The following is a 20312-nucleotide window of genomic DNA, read 5'->3' as shown; positions in this document are numbered from 1 at the left end:
GGGGGGAGAGGAGGGGGGGGGAGGGGGGAGGGGGGGGAGGGGGAGGGAGGGGGAGGAGGGGGGGGGGAGGGGGGGGAGGGGGAGGAGGGGGGGGAGGGGGGGGAGGGGGGGGGGAGGAGGGGGAGGGGAGGGAGGGGGGGAGGGAGGGAGGGGGGAGGGGGGGGGGAGGAGGGGGGGGGGAGGGGGGGGGGGAGGGGGGGAGGGGGAGGGAGGGGGGGGGGAGGAGGGGGGGGAGGAGGGGGGGGGGAGGGGGGGGAGGGAGGGGGGGAGGAGGGGGGGGAGGGAGGGGGGGAGGGGGGGGGGAGGGGGGGGAGGGGGGGGAGGGGGGGGGAGGGGGGGGGAGGGGGGGGAGGGAGGGGGGGGGAGGGGGGGGAGGGGGGGGGGAGGGGGGGGGAGGGGGGGGGGAGGGGGGGGGAGGGGGGGGGGAGGGGGGGGGAGGGGGGGGAGGGGGGGAGGAGGGGGGGGGAGGGGGGGGAGGGGGGAGGAGGGGGGGGGAGGGGGGGGAGGGGGGGGGGAGGGGGGAGGGGGAGGGGGGGAGGGGGAGGGGGGGGGAGGGGGGGAGGGGGGGAGGGGGAGGGGGGGAGGGGAAGGGGGGGGAGGAGGGGAAGGGGGGGGAGGAGGGGGAGGGAGGGGAGGGGGGGGGAGGAGGGGGAGGGAGGGGAGGGGGAGGGAGGGGAGGGGGGGAGGGAGGGGAGGGGGGGGGGGGGGAGGGGGGGGAGGGAGGGGAGGGGGGGGGAGGGAGGGGGGGGGAGGGGAGGGGGGGGGGGGAGGGAGGGGGGGGGGGGGGGGGAGGGAGGGGGGGGGGAGGGAGGGGAGGGGAGGGGGGGGAGGGAGGGGGGGGGGGGAGGGAGGGGGGGAGGGGGGAGGGAGGGGGGGAGGGGGGGAGGGGGGGAGGGGGGGGGAGGGGGGGGGGGAGGGGGGGGAGGGAGGGGGGAGGGGGGGGAGGGGGGGGGAGGGGGGGGGAGGGGGGGGAGGGAGGGGGGGGGGAGGGGGTGGGGGGAGGGGGGGGGAGGGTGGGGGGGGAGGGGGGGGGAGGGGGGGGGGGGGAGGGGGGGGAGGGAGGGGGGGGAGGGGGGGGAGGGGGGGGGGGGAGGGGGGGGAGGGGGGGGAGGGGAGGGGGGGGGAGGGGGGGAGGGAGGGGGGGGAGGGGGGGGAGGGAGGGGGGGGGAGGGGGGGGGGGGAGGGGGGGGGAGGGGGGGGGAGGGGGGGGGGGGGGGGGGGAGGGGGGGGGGGGAGGGGGGGGAGGGGGGGGGAGGGGGGGGGGGAGGGGGGGGAGGGAGGGGGGGGGAGGGGGGGGGAGGGAGGGGGGGGGAGGGGGGGGAGGGGGGGGGGAGGGGGGGAGGGAGGGGGAGGGGAGGGGGGGGGGGAGGGGGGGGAGGGGGGGAGGGTGGGGAGGAGGGGGGGGGAGGGGGGGGGGGAGGGGGGGGGAGGGGGGGGGGGGGGGGAGGGGGGGGGGAGGGGGTGAGGGGGGGGGGGGAGGGGGGGGGGGGGAGGGGGGGGGAGGGGGGAGGGGGGGGGAGGGGGAGGGGTGGGGGAGGGGAGGGGGAGGGGGAGGGGAGGGGGAGGGGGAGGGGGGGGGTTGGGGGGGGGTGGGGGGGGAGAGGAGGGGGGGGGGGGGGGGGGGGAGGGGGGGGGAGGGGGGGGGGGAGGGGGGGGGGAGGGGGAGGGTGGGGGGGAGGGGAGGGGGAGGGGTGAGGGGGGAGCGAGGGGGGAGCGAGGGGGCGAGGGGGGGAGCGAGGGGGGGGAGCGAGGGGGGCGAGGGGGGGAGGGGGGGGAGCGAGGGGGGAGGGGGGAGCGAGGGGGAGGGGGGAGCGAGGGGGGAGGGGGGAGCGAGGGGGGAGGGGGGACGAGGGGGGAGGGGGGGAGCGAGGGGGGAGGGGGGAGCGAGGGGGGAGGGGGGAGCGAGGGGGGAGCGAGGGGAGGGGAGCGAGGGGGGAGCGAGGGGGGAGGGGGGAGCGAGGGGGGAGGGGGGAGCGAGGGGGGAGGGGGGAGCGAGGGGGGAGGGGGAGCGAGGAGGGGGGAGGGGGGAGCGAGGGGGAGGGGGGGGAGCGAGGGGGGAGCGAGGGGGAGGGGGGAGCGAGGGGGGGAGCGAGGGGGGAGGGGGGAGCGAGGGGGGGGGGGGGAGAGCGAGGGGGGGCGGGGGGGGAGAGCGAGGGGGGGGGGGGGAGAGCGAGGGGGGGGGGAGAGCGAGGGGGGGGGGGGAGAGCGAGGGGGGGGGGGAGAGCGAGGGGGGGGGGGAGAGCGAGGGGGGGGGGAGAGCGGAGGGGGGGGGGGGAGAGCGAGGGGGGGGGGGGAGAGCGAGGGGGGGGGGGAGAGCGAGGGGGGGGGGAGAGCGAGGGGGGGGGGAGAGCGAGGGGGGGGGGAGAGCGAGGGGGGGGGAGAGCGAGGGGGGGGAGAGCGAGGGGGGGGGAGAGCGAGGGGGGGGGGGGAGAGCGAGGGGGGGGGAGAGCGAGGGGGGGGGAGAGCGAGGGGGGGGGGGAGAGCGAGGGGGGGGGAGAGCGAGGGGGGGGGAGAGCGAGGGGGGGGGGGAGAGCGAGCGGGGGGGGGGAGAGCGAGGGGGGGGGGGAGAGCGAGGGGGGGGGAGAGCGAGGGGGGGAGAGCGAGGGGGAGGAGAGCGAGGGGGAGGAGAGCGAGGGGGAGGAGAGCGAGGGGGAGGAGAGCGAGGGGGAGGAGAGCGAGGGGGAGGAGAGCGAGGGGGGAGCGAGAGCGAGGGGGAGGAGCCGGGCGGGGGAGAGCGAGGGGGAGGAGCCGGGCGGGGGAGAGCGAGGGGGAGGAGCCAGGCGGGGGGAGAGCGAGGGGGAGGAGCCGGGCGGGGGAGAGCGAGGGGGAGGAGCCGGGCGGGGGAGAACGAGGGGGAGGAGCCGGGCGGGGGAGAACGAGGGGGAGGAGCCGGGCGGGGGAGAGCGAGGGGGAGGAGCCGGGCGGGGGAGAGCGAGGGGGAGGAGCCGGGCGGGGGAGAACGAGGGGGAGGAGCCGGGCGGGGGAGGAGCGGGCGGGGGGGGGGGAGCGAGGGGGAGGAGCGGGCGGGGGGGAGCGAGGGGGAGGAGCCGGGCGGGGGGAGCGAGGGGGAGGAGCCAGGCGGGGGGGGAGCGAGGGGGAGGAGCCGGGCGGGGGGGAGCGAGGGGGAGGAGCGGGCGGGGGGGAGCGAGGGGGAGGAGCCGGGCGGGGGGGAGCGAGGGGGAGGAGCCGGGCGGGGGGGAGCGAGGGGGAGGAGCCGGGCGGGGGGGGAGCGAGGGGGAGGAGCCGGGCGGGGGGGAGCGAGGGGGAGGAGCGGGCGGGGGGGAGCGAGGGGGAGGAGCCGGGCGGGGGGGGAGCGAGGGGGGGGAGCGAGGGGGAGGAGCCGGGCGGGGGGGGAGCGAGGGGGAGGAGCCGGGCGGGGGAGGAGGGGGGAGCGAGGGAGGGGAGGGGGGGGAGGAGGGGGGAGCAGGTTGGGGGAGGAGGAGGGGGGGGGGGGGAGGAGGGGGGGGGGAGGAGGGGGGGGAGAGGAGGGGGGGGAGGAGGGGGGGAGGAGCGAGGGGGGGAGGAGCGAGGGGGGGAGGAGCGAGGGGGGGAGGAGCGAGGGGGGAGCGAGGGGGGAGCGAGGGGGGAGCGAGAGGGGAGCGAGGGGGGAGCGAGGGGGGAGGAGAGCGAGGGGGGGGGAGAGCGAGGGGGGGGGAGAGCGAGGGGGGGGGGGGAGAGCGAGGGGGGGGGGGAGAGCGAGGGGGGGGGGAGAGCGAGGGGGGGGGAGAGCGAGGGGGGGGGGAGAGCGAGGGGGGGGAGAGCGAGGGGGGGGGAGAGCGAGGGGGGGGGAGAGAGCGAGGGGGGGGGGGAGAGCGAGGGGGGGGGGAGAGCGAGGGGGGGGGAGAGCGAGGGGGGGGGGAGAGCGAGGGGGGGGGGGAGCGAGCGAGGGGGGGGGGGAGCGAGCGAGGGGGGGGGGAGCGAGCGAGGGGGGAGGAGCGAGCGAGGGGGGGGGAGCGAGCGGAGGGGGGGGGAGCGAGGGGGGGGGAGCGAGCGAGGGGGGGGAGCGAGCGAGGGGGGGAGCGAGCGAGGGGGGGGAGCGAGCGAGGGGGGGGGAGCGAGCGAGGGGGGGAGCGAGGGGGGGGGGGAGCGAGGGGGGGGGGAGCGGGGGGGGGGGAGCGAGGGGGGGGGGAGCGGGGGGGGAGCGGGGGGGGGGGAGCGAGGGGGGGGGGAGCGGGGGGGGGGGAGCGAGGGGGGGGGGAGCGGGGGGGGGAGCGGGGGGGGGGAGCGGGGGGGGGGAGCGAGGGGGGGGCGGGGGGGGGGAGCGGGGGGGGGGGAGCGAGGGGGGGGGGAGCGAGGGGGGGGGGGGGGAGCGAGGGGGGGGGGGGAGCCAGGCAGGGTGGAGCAAGGGAGGCAGGAGGGCCAGCAGGCGGGGAGGGCAACAGGTGGGGAGGAGGAGGAGACATAAAGAAAGGGAGGAAAAGGACATACATGCTGTCAGTTAGTGGCTCCTCACTCATCAAACAAATCTCTACATTGGTTGATAAGGGGCCATTAAGAAAAATGGCAAACAAAACAATGGGATTCATTTCTGGTGGGAATGAATTGAAAAACCGGGAAGTCACATCCACATTGAATAAGTCTTTGAAGGAGGTGGTGAATGGAATATAAAAATAGGGAATTCCTGCTAAAACAAGGCACTAGTTAGAATACGGAATATTACTGGAATACGGTGAACAGTTTTGGTCTCCTTATCGAAGGGACGATATCCCGGCATTGGAGGCAGTCCCGAGAAGGTTCACTCGGTTGATCCCGGGTAGGGAGGGATTTTCTTGCGAGGCGAGGTTGAGTAGGTTGGGGCCTGTCCTCATTGGAGTTTAGAAGAATGAGAGGCGACCTTATTGAGACAGAGAGGATTCTCAGGGGGCTCGACAGGGTCGATGCTGAGAGGATGTTTCCTCTTGTGGGAGAGTCCGGGACCAGAGGGCAGAATCTCAGAGTAAGGGGGCCGCCCCATTTCAGACAGAGATGAGGAGGAATTTCCCCCTCTCGGAGGGGGGTGAATGTGAGGAATTCTTTCCCGCAGAGAGCTGCAGAGGCTGGGCCATTAAATACGTTCAAGGCCGAGACAGACAGATTTTTAATGCATGAGGGAATCGAGGGTTTATGGGGATAAGGCGGGAAAGTGGAGTTGAGGATTATCACATCAATCTCATCGAATGGGCGGAGCAGATCGATGGGCTGAACGGCTTCCATCTGCACCGTGACCTTTCTCTCGTCCGCCTGTTTGATGGCGATCGGGCAAAAGGCAAGTGTCCACACACGCTCACAGAGACTGGGAGAGATTCAATCCCGAAGGGGGCTCGATAAGGTCGAAGATACCGAGAGATCATGTCCGCTGGTCGGGAATCTGAAACACGGTGGTGCGGAGGGCACAGTCTCAGGATGAGCAGGCGGCCATTTTGGGAAAGAACGGAGGAGAAATCTCTTCACTCGGAAGGGTTGTGAGTCTGTAAAATTCTCTCCACCCCCGAAGAGGGTTGCGGATGCTCCATCCTCCAGTGATACGAAGAGCGGGTGAGGAAAATGGAAGTGAAGCCCCCTGCGCCTGCCCACCCTGCCCACAAAGATCGACCACGATCGTGCCAAGTCTGGGGGGGGGGGGGGGGGGAAGAGAGCAGGCTGGAGGGGCCACCCCCCTAGAGTCGAATGACGTACCTCTTCCTCCTGGTAACCACCCTGGCAGGGGGGGCCGGCGCTGCCAAGTAAAAATCGACTGAAGAGCTCAGGGTGAGGGTGCGCCCCCTGCAATTGGAGAGAATTTAAAAAGAGAGGGTCAATGATAAAGGCAAATCGGGCCGTCCACACAGTCGCCGCGGCACCTGCTTTTGCACCAAATGACTTCCAACACCACCCCTCACCCCCACCATTATGATGGAGAACACACGGTAAATGCCACCAGCTGACTTTCTGACCTCCGGCCAGTGGTGGCGGTGTAGCCCCGCAGTTTAACGCCTCCCGTCTCCTCAGCGCACCGCCCCCCCACCCCCCCCCCCCCCCCCCCCCCCCCCCCACCCCCCACCGCTGCTCCCATGGCACCGTCAACAGTGCCAGCGAGCAGACGTTGCCCAGGCAACAAGTATCACGATTGGGAAGAGGAGGAACTTTGTCACAAAAAGGGCGGTGAACCTGTGGGAATTCCCAACCGCAAGAAGGGAAGTGGCAGTCGAGTCCACTAAATATATCGAAGAAGGAACGAGATAACATTTCCATACTCTAAAGATGTCAACAGGTACGGGGGGGGCGGTCGGGGGAGAATCTAAAACACGGTGGTGCGGAGGGCACAGTCTCAGGATGAGCAGGCGGCCATTTTGGGAAAGAACGGAGGAGAAATCTCTTCACTCGGAAGGGTTGTGAGTCTTTAAAATTCTCTCCACCCCCGAAGAGGGTTGCGGATGCTCCATCCTCCAGTGATACGAAGCGCGGGTGAGGAAAATGGAACTGAAGCCCCCTGCGCCTGCCCACCTCGCCCACAGAGATCGACTGGGTCACTGTCTGTGCGGAGTCTGCACATCCTCCCCGTGTGTGCGTGGGTTTCCTCTGGGTGCTCTGGTTTCCTCCCACAGTCCAAAGACGTGCAGGTTCGGTGGATTGGCCGTGATAAATTGCCCTTAGTGTCCAAAAAAGGTTAGGAGAGGTTATTGGGTTACGGGGATAGGGTGGAAGTGAGGGCTTAAGTGGGTCGGTGCAGACTCGATGGGCCGAATGGCCTCCTTCTGCACCGTATGTTCTATCCCTCCACCAAGATGAAAAGTTTGTTCCTGTCGACTCTACCTATGCCCCTCATACTTTTATACACCTCAATCATGTCCCCCCTCAGTCTCCTCTGCTCCAAGTGTCATGTGAGAATACCTTTAACAAATGGGTGTTTACCACTGCAGTGATGTCAGAGAGTGGGTTGAGCTGGGCTGTCTGTCAGCTTTTTACTTTCGTTTTAGGCTGTTTGCTGCAGGGTGTGTTTTAGTTTCGTTTTCAGAGCTGGATAGCTGCAGTCACAGCCAGAAGGTGTATGAATCTCACTCTATGTAATCTAAAGAATGTAAATCGATCCTTTGGTGGTTTAAAACTAATAACTGCTCTCAGTAGTGACTTTAACCTGATGTGCTTCTGTACGAGATAACGAGAGATATTGTAGGCCTCGTCAAAAAGAAAAAGGAGTCATTTGTCAGGGCTAAAAGGCTGGGAACAGACGAAGCCTGTGTGGAATATAAGGAAAGTAGGAAGGAACTTAAGCAAGGAGTCAGGGAGGGCTAGAAGGGGTCACGAAAAGTCATTGGCAAATAGGGTTAAGGAAAATCCCAAGGCTTTTTACACGTATATAAAAAGCAAGAGGGTAGCCAGGGAAAGGGTTGGCCCACTGAAGGATAGGCAAGGGAATCTATGTGTGGAGCCAGAGGAAATGGGCGAGGTACTAAATGAATATTTTGCATCAGTATTCACCAAAGAGAAGGAATTGGTAGATGTTGAGTCTGGAGAAGGGTGTGTAGATAGCCTGGGTCACATTGAGATCCAAAAAGACAAGGTGTTGGGAATCTTGAAAAATGTTATGGTGGATAAGTCCCCAGAGCCTGATGGGATCTACCCCAGAATACTGAAGGAGGCTGGAGAGGAAATTGCTGAGGCCTTGACAGAAATCTTTGGATCCTCACCGTCTTCAGGTGATGTCCCGGAGGACTGGAGAATAGCCAATGTTGTTCCTCTGTTTAAGAAGGGTAGCAAGGATAATCCAGGGAACTACAGGCCGGTGAGCCTTACTTCAGTGGTAGGGAAATTACTGGAGAGAATTCTTCGAGACAGGATCTACTCCCATTTGGAAGCAAATGGACGTATTAGTGAGAGGCAGCATGGTTTTGTGAAGGGAGGACGTGTCTCACTAACTTGATAGTGTTTTTCAAGGAGGTCACAAAGATGATTGATGCAGGTAGGGCAGTAGATGTTGGCTATATGGACTTCAGTAAGGCCTTTGACAAGGTCCCTCATGGTAGACTAGTACAAAAGGTGAGGTCACACGGGTTCAGGGGTGAGCTGGCAAGGTGGATACAGAACTGGCTAGGTCATAGAAGGCAGAGAGTAGCAATGGAAGGATACTTTTCTAATTGGAGGTCTGTGACCAGTGGTGTTCTGCAGGGATCAGTGCTGGGACCTTTGCTGTTTGTAATATATATATATATATATATAAATGATTTGGAGGAAAATGTAACTGGTCTAATTAGTAAGTTTGCAGACGACACAAAGGTTGGTGGAATTGCGGATAGCGATGAGGACTGTCAGAGGATACAGCAGGATTTAGATTGTTTGGAGACTTGGGCAGAGAGATGGCAGATGGAGTTTAATCCGGACAAATGTGAGGTAATGCATTTTGGAAGGTCTAATGCAGGTCGGGAATATACAGTGAATGGTAGAACCCTCAAGAGTATTGAAAGTCAGAGAGATCTAGGAGTACAGGTCCACAGGTCACTGAAAGGGGCAACACTGATGGAGAAGGTCATCAAGAAGGCATACGGCATGCTTGCCTTCATTGGCCGGGGCATTGAGTCTAAGAATTGACAAGTCATGTTGCAGCTGTATAGAACCTTAGTTAGGGCACACTTGGAGTATAGTGTTCAATTCTGGTCGCCACACTACCAGAAGGATGTGGAGGCTTTAGAGAGGGTGCAGAAGAGATTTACCAGAATGTTGCCTGGTATGGAGGGCATTAGCTATGAGGAGCGGTTGAATAAACTCGGTTTGTTCTCACTGGAACGACGGAGGTTGAGGAGCGACCTGATAGAGGTCTACAAAATTAGGATGGGCAAAGACAGAGTGGATAGTCAGAGGCTTTTCCCCAGGGTAGAGGGGTCAATTACTAGGGGACGTAGGTTTAAGGTGCGAGGGGCAAGGTTTAGAGTAGATGTACGAGGCAAGTTTTTTACACAGAGGGTAGTGGGTGCCTGGAACTCGCTACCGGAGGAGGTGGTGGAAGCAGGGACGATAGCGACATTTAAGGGGCATCTTGACAAATACATGAATAGGATAGGAATAGAGGGATACGGACCCAGGAAATGTAGAAGATTGTAGTTTAGTCGGGCAGCATGGTCGGCACAGGCTTGGAGGGCCGAAGGGCCTGTTCCTCTGCTGTACTTTTCTTTGTTCTTTGTTTAAAGGTTTTTTTAAAGTCTCCTGGATGTTAAAAGGACAGCTTAAGGATTACTTAAGTGTTGTATTCTTTGGGGGTTGTATTTAAATTGATGGTTGCTAAGATGTTCACTGTGTTTTTAAAAGGTTAACTTGAGTTCATATAATAAACATTTTTTTCCTTTAAAAAATACTTTTCCATTTCTGCTGTACCACACCTGTAGAGTGGGCTGTGTGCTCCCCGTACCACAATCTAGTAAAAGTTGTGGGTCAGGTGAACTCCAGATACACTTTGGGGTTCTCTAAACCCTGGCCTATAGCACAAGGAAAACAATCCCAGTCTATCCAATCTCTCTTCACACTAAAACTCTCCAGCCCAGGCAGCATCCTGGTAAATCTCCTCTGCACCCTTTCCAGTGCTGTCACATCCCTCCTATAATGTGGATTCCAGCACTGCACACAATAGCTGAGGCCTAACCAATGTTTTATACAGTTCCAGCATAACCTCCCTGCTCTTAAACTCTGTGCCTCAGCTAATAAAGACAAGTATGGAGGGCATCAGGGTGGCGCAGTGGTTAGCACTGCAGCCTCACGGCGCCGAGCTCCCAGGTTCGATCCATTCTCTGGGTCACTGTCCGTGGGGAGTTTTCACATTCACAGAATTTCATAGAATTTACAGTGCAGAAGGAGGCCATTCGGCCCATCGAGTCTGCACCGGCTCCTGGAAAGAGCACCCTACCCAAGATCAACACCGCCACCCTATCCACATAACCCAGTAACCCCACCCAACACGAAGGGCAACTTTGGACACGAAGGGCAATTTAGCATGGCCAATCCCCCTAACCCGCACATCTTTGGACTGTGGGAGGAAACCGGAGCACCCGGAGGAAACCCACGCAGACACAGGGAGGACGTGCAGACTCCGCACAGACAGTGACCCAAGCCGGGAATCGAACCTGGGACCCTGGAGCTGTGAAGCAATTGTGCTATCCACTATGCTACCGTGCTGCCCTTGGTTGGTGACCTTTCATCAGAACACTTTCTGGAAGGGTTGGGAGCGGTGAGATTGTGGGGAGAGGAACAGCTCTGACAATGACCTGAACAAGAGTTTGGAGTCCTTTGAGTTGTTAAATCATAGAGGGTTAAGACTTCCGGTGACGGCCTCCCCGTGTCTGCATGGGTTTCGCCTTCGTAAACCAAAAGATGTGCAGGCTAGGTGGATTGGCCACGATAAATTGCCCCTTAATTGAAACAATTAATTGGGTACTCTAAATTTATTTTTAAAAGTAAAGGCAAGTGCACCATATGCCTTCTTAACCACTGAATCCACCTGCTCTGCTACCTGAAGGGACCGGTGTACAACGTCCTTCTGATCCAGGGAGCTTTCCAGAGTCCCGCCGTTTATCATGTGTTCCTTTGCCTGGTTTGTTCTGCCCAAGTGCATCGCCTCACACGGATCCGGATTGAATTCCATTTGCCACTGATCGTATCAAATTATGCAGAGAGCTCAATGGGCCAAGTGGCCGGCTCCTGCTTGCCATGTTTCTGCTGTCCCCCCAAACCGCCCCATCCCTTCACTGTGCCCAGCCACCCATATTAATGCTTGTGAGCTACACCCGCGGCCACAGGATGGCACTGCCAATAGGGCACCGTGCTGGTATCCGAGAGTGGGGACAGGCTGTGTGTCAGTGAGAGAGGAGCTGGTATCCGAGAGTGGGGACAGGCTGTGTGTCAGTGAGGGAGGAGCTGGTATCTGAGAGTGGGGACAGGCTGTGTGTCAGTGAGAGAGGAGCTGGTATCTGAGAGTGGGGACAGGCTGTGTGTCAGTGAGGGAGGAGCTGGTATCTGAGAGTGGGGACAGGCTGTGTGTCAGTGAGGGAGGAGCTGGTATCTGAGAGTGGGGACAGGCTGTGTGTCAGTGAGGGAGGAGCTGGTATCTGGGAGTGGGGACAGGCTGTGTGTCAGTGAGTGAGGAGCTGGTATCTGAGTGTGGGTACAGGCAGTGTGTCAGTGAGGGAGGAGCTGGTATCTGAGAGTGGGGACAGGCTGTGTGTCAGTGAGAGAGGAGCTGGTATCTGAGAGTGGGGACAGGCTGTGTGTCAGTGAGGGAGGAGTTGGTATCTGAGAGTGGGGACAGGCTGTGTGTCAGTGAGGGAGGAGCTGGTATCGGAGAGTGGAGACAGGCTGTGTCTCAGTGAGAGAGGAGCTGGTACCTGAGAGTGGGGACAGGCTGTGTGTCAGTGAGGGAGGAGCTGGTATCTGAGAGTGGGGACAGGCTGTGTGTCAGTGAGGGAGGAGCTGGTATCTGAGAGTGGGGACAGGCTGTGTGTCAGTGAGGGAGGAGCTGGTATCTGAGAGTGGCGGCAGGCTGTGTGTCAGTGAGAGAGGAGCTGGTATCTGAGAGTGGGGACAGGCTGTGTGTTAGTGAGGGAGGAGCTGGTATCTGAGAGTGGAGACAGGCTGTGTGTCAGTGAGAGAGGAGCTGGTATCTGAGAGTGGGGACAGGCTGTGTGTTAGTGAGGGAGGAGCTGGTATCTGAGAGTGGGGACAGGCTGTGTGTCAGTGAGAGAGGAGCTGGTATCTGAGAGTGGGGACAGGCTGTGTGTCAGTGAGGGAGGAGCTGGTATCTGAGAGTGGGGACAGGCTGTGTGTCAGTGAGAGAGGAGCTGGTATCCGAGAGTGGGAACAGGCTGCGTGTCAGTGAGGGAGGAGCTGGTATCTGAGAGTGGGGACAGGCTGTGTGTCAGTGAGGGAGGAGCTGGTATCTGTGAGTGGGGACAGGCTGTGTGTCAGTGAGAGAGGAGCTGGTATCTGAGAGTGGGGACAGGCTGTGTGTCAGTGAGGGAGGAGCTGGTATCTGTGAGTGGGGACAGGCTGTGTGTCAGTGAGGGAGGGGCTGGTATCTGAGAGTGGGGACAGGCTGTGTGTCTGTGAGGGAGGAGCTGGTATCTGAGAGTGGAGACAGGCTGTGTGTCAGTGAGAGGAGCTGGTATCTGAGAGTGGGGACAGGCTGTGTGTCAGTGAGAGAGGAGCTGGTATCTGAGAGTGGGGACAGGCTGTGTGTCAGTGAGGGAGGAGCTGGTATCTGAGAGTGGGGACAGGCTGTGTGTCAGTGAGGGAGGAGCTGGTATCTGAGAGTGGGGACAGGCTGTGTGTCAGTGAGGGAGGAGCTGGTATCTGAGAGTGGGGACAGGCTGTGTGTCAGTGAGGGAGGAGCTGGTATCTGAGAGTGGGGACAGGCTGTGTCAGTGAGGGAGGAGCTGGTATCTGAGAGTGGGGACAGGCTGTGTGTCAGTGAGAGAGGAGCTGGTATCCGAGAGTGGGGACAGGCTGCGTGTCAGTGAGGGAGGAGCTGGTATCTGAGAGTGGGGACAGGCTGTGTGTCAGTGAGGGAGGAGCTGGTATCTGAGTGTGGGGACAGGCTGTGTGTCAGTGAGAGAGGAGCTGGTATCTGAGAGTGGGGACAGGCTGTGTGTCAGTGAGGAAGGAGCTGGTATCTGAGAGTGGGGACAGGCTGTGTGTCAGTGAGGGAGGAGCTGGTATCCGAGAGTGGGGACAGGCTGCGTGTCAGCGAGGGAGGAGCTGGTATCTGAGAGTGGGGACAGGCTGTGTGTCAGTGAGGGAGGAGCTGGTATCTGAGAGTGGGGACAGGCTGTGTGTCAGAGGGAGGAGCTGGTATCTGAGAGTGTGGACAGGCTGTGTGTCAGTGAGAGAGGAGCTGGTATCCGAGAGTGGGGACAGGCTGTGTGTCAGTGAGGGAGGAGCTGGAATCTGAGAGTGGGGACAGGCTGTGTGTCAGTGAGGGAGGAGCTGGTATCTGAGAGTGGGGACAGTGTGTGTGTCAGCGAGGGAGGAGCTGGTATCTGAGAGTGGGGACAGGCTGTGTGTCTGTGAGGGAGGGGCTGGTATCGGAGAGTGGGGACAGGCTGTGTGTCAGTGAGGGAGGAGCTGGTAACTGAGAGTGGGGACAGGCTGTGTGTCAGTGAGGGAGGAGCTGGTATCTGAGAGTGGGGACAGGCTGTGTGTCAGTGAGGGAGGAGCTGGTATCGGAGAGTGGGGACAGGCTGTGTGTCAGTGAGGGAGGAGCTGGTATCTGAGAGTGGGGACAGGCTGTGTGTCAGAGGGAGGAGCTGGTATCTGAGAGTGGGGACAGGCTGTGTGTCAGTGAGGGAGGAGCTGGTATCCGAGAGTGGGGACAGGCTGTGTGTCAGTGAGGGAGGAGCTGGTATCTGAGAGTGGGGACAGGCTGTGTGTCAGAGGGAGGAGCTGGTATCTGAGAGTGGGGACAGGCTGTGTGTCAGTGAGAGAGGAGCTGGTATCCGAGAGTGGGGACAGGCTGTGTGTCAGTGAGGGAGGAGCTGGTATCTGAGAGTGGGGACAGGCTGTGTGTCAGTGAGTGAGGAGCTGGTATCTGAGAGTGGGGACAGGCTGTGTGTCAGTGAGGGAGGAGCTGGTATCTGAGAGTGGGGACAGGCTGTGTGTCAGTGAGGGAGGAGCTGGTATCGGAGAGTGGGGACAGGCTGTGTGTCAGTGAGGGAGGAGCTGGTATCTGAGAGTGGGGACAGGCTGTGTGTCAGTGAGGGTGGAGCTGGTATCTGAGAGTGGGGACAGGCTGTGTCAGTGAGGGAGGAGCTGGTATCTGAGAGTGGGGACAGGCTGTGTGTCAGTGAGGGAGGGGCTGGTATCTGAGAGTGGGGACAGGCTGTGTGTCAGTGAGGGAGGAGCTGGTATCTGAGAGTGGGGACAGGCTGTGTGTCAGTGAGGGAGGAGCTGGTATCTGAGAGTGGGGACAGGCTGTGTGTCAGAGGGAGGAGCTGGTATCTGAGAGTGGGGACAGGCTGTGTGTCAGTGAGAGAGGGGCTGGTATCTGAGAGTGGGGACAGGCTGTGTGTCAGTGAGGGAGGAGCTGGTATCTGTGAGTGGGGACAGGCTGTGTGTCAGTGAGGGAGGGGCTGGTATCTGAGAGTGGGAACAGGCTGTGTGTCAGTGAGAGAGGAGCTGGTATCTGAGAGTGGGGACAGGCTGTGTGTCAGTGAGGGAGGAGCTGGTATCTGAGAGTGGGGACAGGCTGTGTGTCAGTGAGAGAGGAGCTGGTATCTGAGAGTGGGGACAGGCTGTGTGTCAGTGAGGGAGGAGCTGGTATCTGAGTGGGGACAGGCTGTGTGTCAGTGAGGGAGGAGCTGGTATCTGAGTGGGGACAGGCTGTGTGTCAGTGAGAGAGGGGCTGGTATCTGAGAGTGGAGACAGGCTGTGTGTCAGTGAGGGAGGAGCTGGTATCTGACAGTGGGGACAGGCTGTGTGTCAGTGAGAGAGGAGCTGGTATCTGAGAGTGGGGACAGGCTGTGTGTCAGTGAGGGAGGAGCTGGTATCTGAGAGTGGGGACAGTGTGTGTGTCAGCGAGGGAGGAGCTGGTATCTGAGAGTGGGGACAGGCTGTGTGTCAGTGAGAGAGGAGCTGGTATCTGAGAGTGGGGACAGGCTGTGTGTCAGTGAGGGAGGAGCTGGTATCTGAGTGGGGACAGGCTGTGTGTCAGTGAGAGAGGAGCTGGTAAGTGAGAGTGGGGACAGGCTGTGTGTCAGTGAGAGAGGAGCTGGTATCTGAGAGTGGATACAGGCTGTGTGTCAGTGAGGGAGGAGCTGGTATCTGAGAGTGGGGACAGGCTGTGTGTCAGTGAGAGAGGAGCTGGTATCTGAGAGTGGGGACAGGCTGTGTGTCAGTGAGGGAGGAGCTGGTATCTGAGTGGGGACAGGCTGTGTGTCAGTGAGGGAGGAGCTGGTATCTGAGAGTGGGGACAGGCTGTGTGTCAGTGAGAGAGGAGCTGGTATCCGAGAGTGGGGACAAGCTGTGTGTCAGTGAGGGAGGAGCTGGTATCTGAGAGTGGGGACAGGCTGTGTGTCAGTGAGAGAGGAGCTGGTATCTGAGAGTGGGGACAGGCTGTGTGTCAGTGAGAGAGAAGCTGGTATCTGAGAGTGCGGACAGGCTGTGTGTCAGTGAGGGAGGAGCAGGTAACAGGCTGTGTGTCAGTGAGGGAGGAGCTGGTATCTGAGAGTGGGGACAGGCTGTGTGTCAGTGAGAGAGGAGCTGGTATCTGAGAGTGGGGACAGGCTGTGTGTCAGTGAGAGAGGAGCTGGTATCTGAGAGTGGGGACAGGCTGTGTGTCAGTGAGAGAGGAGCTGGTATCTGAGAGTGGAGACAGGCTGTGTGTCAGTGAGGAAGGAGCTGGTATCTGAGAGTGGGGACAGGCTGTGTGTCAGTGAGAGAGGAGCTGGTATCTGAGAGTGGGGACAGGCTGTGTGTCAGTGAGAGAGCAGCTGGTATCTGAGAGTGGGGACAGGCTGTGTGTCAGTGAGGGAGGAGCTGGTATCTGAGAGTGGGGACAGGCTGTGTGTCAGTGAGGGAGGAGCTGGTATCTGAGAGTGGGGACAGGCTGTGTGTCAGTGAGGGAGGAGCTGGTATCTGAGAGTGGGGACAGGCTGTGTGTCAGTGAGGGAGGAGCTGGTATCTGAGAGTGGGGACAGGCTGTGTGTCAGTGAGGGAGGAGCTGGTATCTGAGTGGGGACAGGCTGTGTGTCAGTGTGAGAGGAGCTGGTTTCTGAGAGTGGGGACAGGCTGTGTGTCAGTGAGAGAGGAGCTGGAATCTGAGAGTGGGGACAGGCTGTGTGTCAGTGAGGGAGGAGCTGGTATCTGAGAGTGGGGACAGGCTGTGTGTCAGTGAGAGAGGAGCTGGTATCTGAGAGTGGGGACAGGCTGTGTGTCAGTGAGTGAGGGGCTGGTATCTGAGAGTGGGGACAGGCTGCGTGTCAGTGAGGGAGGAGCTAGTATCTGAGTGTGGGTACAGGCTGTGTGTTAGTGAGGGAGGAGCTGGTATCTGAGAGTGGGGACAGGCTGTGTGTCAGTGAGTGAGGAGCTGGTATCTGAGAGTGGGGACAGGCTGTGTGTCAGTGAGGGAGGAGCTGGTATCGGAGAGTGGAGACAGGCTGTGTCTCAGTGAGAGAGGAGCTGGTATCTGAGAGTGGGGACAGGCTGTGTGTCAGTGAGGGAGGAGCTGGTATCTGAGTGGGGACAGGCTGTGTGTCAGTGAGAGAGGAGCTGGTATCTGAGAGTGGGGACAGGCTGTGTGTCAGTGAGAGAGAAGCTGGTATCTGAGAGTGGGGACAGGCTGTGTGTCAGTGAGGGAGGAGCTGGTATCTGAGAGTGGGGACAGGCTGTGTGTCAGTGAGGGAGGAGCTGGTATCTGAGAGTGGGGACAGGCTGTGTGTCAGTGAGGGAGGAGCTGGTATCTGAGAGTGGGGACAGGCTGTGTGTCAGTGAGAGAGGAGCTGGTATCTGAAAGTGGGGACAGGCTGTGTGTCAGTGAGAGAGGAGCTGGAATCTGAGAGTGGGGACAGGCTGTGTGTCAGTGAGGGAGGAGCTGGTATCTGAGAGTGGGGACAGGCTGTGAGTCAGTGAGAGAGGAGCTGGTATCTGAGAGTGGGGACAGGCTGTGTGTCAGTGAGGGAGGAGCTGGTATCTGAGAGTGGGGACAGGCTGTGTGTCAGTGAGAGAGGAGCTGGTATCTGAGAGTGGGGACAGGCTGTGTGTCAGTGAGTGAGGGGCTGGTATCTGAGAGTGGGGACAGGCTGTGTGTCAGTGAGGGAGGAGCTGGTAACTGAGAGTGGGGACAGCCTGTGTGTCAGTGAGAGAGGAGCTGGTATCCGAGAGTGGGGACAGGCTGTGTGTCAGTGAGGGAGGAGCTGGTATCTGAGAGTGGGGACAGGCTATGTGTCAGTGAGTGAGGAGCTGGTATCTGAGAGTGGGGACAGGCTGTGTGTCAGTGAGGGAGGAGCTGGTATCTGAGAGTGGGGACAGGCTGTGTGTCAGTGAGGGAGGAGCTGGTATCGGAGAGTGGGGACAGGCTGTGTGTCAGTGAGGGAGGAGCTGGTATCTGAGAGTGGGGACAGGCTGTGTGTCAGTGAGGGTGGAGCTGGTATCTGAGAGTGGGGACAGGCTGTGTCAGTGAGGGAGGAGCTGGTATCTGAGAGTGGGGACAGGCTGTGTGTCAGTGAGGGAGGGGCTGGTATCTGAGAGTGGGGACAGGCTGTGTGTCAGTGAGGGAGGAGCTGGTATCTGAGAGTGGGGACAGGCTGTGTGTCAGTGAGGGAGGAGCTGGTATCTGAGAGTGGGGACAGGCTGTGTGTCAGAGGGAGGAGCTGGTATCTGAGAGTGGGGACAGGCTGTGTGTCAGTGAGAGAGGAGCTGGTATCCGAGAGTGGGGACAGGCTGCATGTCAGTGAGGGAGGAGCTGGTATCTGAGAGTGGGGACAGGCTGTGTGTCAGTGAGGGAGGAGCTGGTATCTGAGAGTGGGGACAGGCTGTGTGTCAGTGAGGGAGGAGCTGGTATCTGAGAGTGGGGGCAGGCTGTGTGTCAGTGAGGGAGGAGCTGGTATCTGAGAGTGGGGACAGGCTGTGTGTCAGTGAGGGAGGAGCTGGTATCTGAGAGTGGGGACAGGCTGTGTGTCAGTGAGAGAGGAGCTGGTATCTGAGAGTGGGGACAGGCTGTGTGTCAGTGAGGGAGGAGCTGGTATCTGTGAGTGGGGACAGGCTGTGTGTCAGTGAGGGAGGGGCTGGTATCTGAGAGTGGGGACAGGCTGTGTGTCAGTGAGAGAGGAGCTGGTATCTGAGAGTGGGGACAGGCTGTGTGTCAGTGAGGGAGGAGCTGGTATCTGAGAGTGGGGACAGGCTGTGTGTCAGTGAGGGAGGAGCTGGTATCTGAGAGTGGGGACAGGCTGTGTGTCAGTGAGAGAGGAGCTGGTATCTGAGAGTGGGGACAGGCTGTGTGTCAGTGAGGGAGGAGCTGGTATCTGAGAGTGGGGACAGTGTGTGTGTCAGCGAGGGAGGAGCTGGTATCTGAGAGTGGGGACAGGCTGTGTGTCAGTGAGAGAGGAGCTGGTATCTGAGAGTGGGGACAGGCTGTGTGTCAGTGAGGGAGGAGCTGGTATCTGAGTGGGGACAGGCTGTGTGTCAGTGAGGGAGGAGCTGATATCTGAGTGGGGACAGGCTGTGTGTCAGTGAGAGAGGGGCTGGTATCTGAGAGTGGAGACAGGCTGTGTGTCAGTGAGGGAGGAGCTGGTATCTGAGAGTGGGGACAGGCTGTGTGTCAGTGAGAGAGGAGCTGGTATCTGAGAGTGGGGACAGGCTGTGTGTCAGTGAGGGAGGAGCTGGTATCTGAGAGTGGGGACAGTGTGTGTGTCAGCGAGGGAGGAGCTGGTATCTGAGAGTGGGGACAGGCTGTGTGTCAGTGAGAGAGGAGCTGGTATCTGAGAGTGGGGACAGGCTGTGTGTCAGTGAGGGAGGAGCTGGTATCTGAGTGGGGACAGGCTGTGTGTCAGTGAGGGAGGAGCTGGTATGTGAGAGTGGGGACAGGCTGTGTGTCAGTGAGAGAGGAGCTGGTATCTGAGAGTGGAGACAGGCTGTGTGTCAGTGAGGGAGGAGCTGGTATCTGAGAGTGGGGACAGGCTGTGTGTCAGTGAGAGAGGAGCTGGTATCTGAGAGTGGGGACAGGCTGTGTGTCAGTGAGGCAGGAGCTGGTATCTGAGAGTGGGGACAGGCTGTGTCAGTGAGGGAGGAGCTGGTATCTGAGAGTGGGGACAGGCTGTGTGTCAGTGAGGGAGGAGCTGGTATCTGAGAGTGGGGACAGGCTGTGTGTCAGTGAGAGGAGCTGGTATCTGAGAGTGGGGACAGGCTGTGTGTCAGTGAGGGAGGAGCTGGTATCTGAGAGTGGGGACAGGCTGTGTGTCAGTGAGGGAGGAGCTGGTATCTGAGAGTGGGGACAGGCTGTGTGTCAGTGAGAAAGGAGCAGGTATCTGAGAGTGGGGACAGGCTGTGTGTCAGTGAGAGAGGAGCTGGTATCTGAGAGTGGGGATAGGCTGTGTGTCAGTGAGGGAGGAGCTGGTATCTGAGAGTGGGGACAGGCTGTGTGTCAGTGAGGGAGGGGATGGTATCTGAGAGTGGGGACAGGCTGTGTGTCAGTGAGGGAGGAGCTGGTATCTGAGAGTGGGGACAGGCTGTGTGTCAGTGAGGGAGGAGCTGGTATCTAAGAGTGGGGACAGGCTGTGTGTCAGTGAGAGAGGAGCTGGTATCTGAGAGTGGGGACAGGCTGTGTGTCAGTGAGGGAGGAGCTGGTATCTGAGAGTGGGGACAGGCTGTGTGTCAGTGAGGGAGGAGCTGGTATCTGAGAGTGGGGACAGGCTGTGTGTCAGTGAGAGAGGAGCTGGTATCTGAGAGTGGGGACAGGCTGTGTGTCAGTGAGAGAGGAGCTGGTATCTGAGAGTGGGGACAGGCTGTGTGTCAGTGAGAGAGGAGCTGGTATCTGAGAGTGGGGACAGGCTGTGTGTCAGTGAGGGAGGAGCTGGTATCTGGGAGTGGGGACAGGCTGTGCGTCAGTGAGAGAGGAGCTGGTATCTGAGAGTGGGGACAGGCTGTGTGTCAGTGAGAGAGGAGCTGGATTCTGAGTGGGGACAGGCTGTGTGTCAGTGAGGGAGGAGCTGGTATCTGAGAGTGGGGACAGGCTGTGTGTCAGTGAGGGAGGAGCTGGTATCTGAGTGGGGACAGGCTGCGTGTCAGTGAGTGAGGAGCTGGTATCTGAGAGTGGGGACAGGCTGTGTGTCAGTGAGGGAGGAGCTGGTATCTGAGAGTGGGGACAGGCTGTGTGTCAGTGAGAGAGGAGCTGGTATCTGAGAGTGGGGACAGGCTGTGTGTCAGTGAGGGAGGAGCTGGTATCTGAGTGTGGGGACAGGCTGTGTGTCAGTGAGGGAGGAGCTGGTATCTGAGAGTGTGGACAGGCTGTGTGTCAGTGAGAGAGGGGCTGGTATCCGAGAGTGGGGACAGGCAGTGTGTCAGTGAGGGAGGAGCTGGTATCTGAGAGTGGGGACAGGCTGTGTGTCAGTGAGGGAGCAGCTGGTATCCGAGAGTGGGGACAGGCAGTGTGTCAGTGAGGGAGGAGCTGGTATCTGAGAGTGGGGACAGGCTGTGTGTCAGTGAGGGAGGAGCTGGTATCTGAGAGTGGGGACAGGCTGTGTGTCAGTGAGAGAGGAGCTGGTATCTGAGAGTGGGGACAGGCTGTGTGTCAGTGAGGGAGGGGCTGGTATCCGAGAGTGGGGACAGGCAGTGTGTCAGTGAGGGAGGAGCTGGTATCTGAGAGTGGGGACAGGCTGTGTGTCAGT

The 20312-nt window shown here is 61.2% G+C and overlaps 1 protein-coding gene across 1 annotated transcript in view; it reads right to left on the bottom strand.

Moving 5' to 3' along the window:
- Positions 1 to 20312, bottom strand: part of LOC140419837 (E3 ubiquitin-protein ligase RNF31-like) — a 75628-nt gene that overhangs the window by 44389 nt on the left and 10927 nt on the right. The window contains exon 5 of the mRNA XM_072503875.1: positions 5656 to 5742. Within this exon, the coding sequence (XP_072359976.1) occupies positions 5656 to 5742 (87 nt within the window). The remainder of the gene's footprint in view (positions 1 to 5655; positions 5743 to 20312) is intronic.

The sequence above is a fragment of the Scyliorhinus torazame genome, chromosome 5 (genome assembly GCF_047496885.1).
Source record: "Scyliorhinus torazame isolate Kashiwa2021f chromosome 5, sScyTor2.1, whole genome shotgun sequence".
NCBI lineage: Eukaryota > Metazoa > Chordata > Chondrichthyes > Carcharhiniformes > Scyliorhinidae > Scyliorhinus > Scyliorhinus torazame.
Note: the sequence above shows the minus strand (reverse complement) of the source record. Positions and strands in the feature narration are given on the sequence as shown.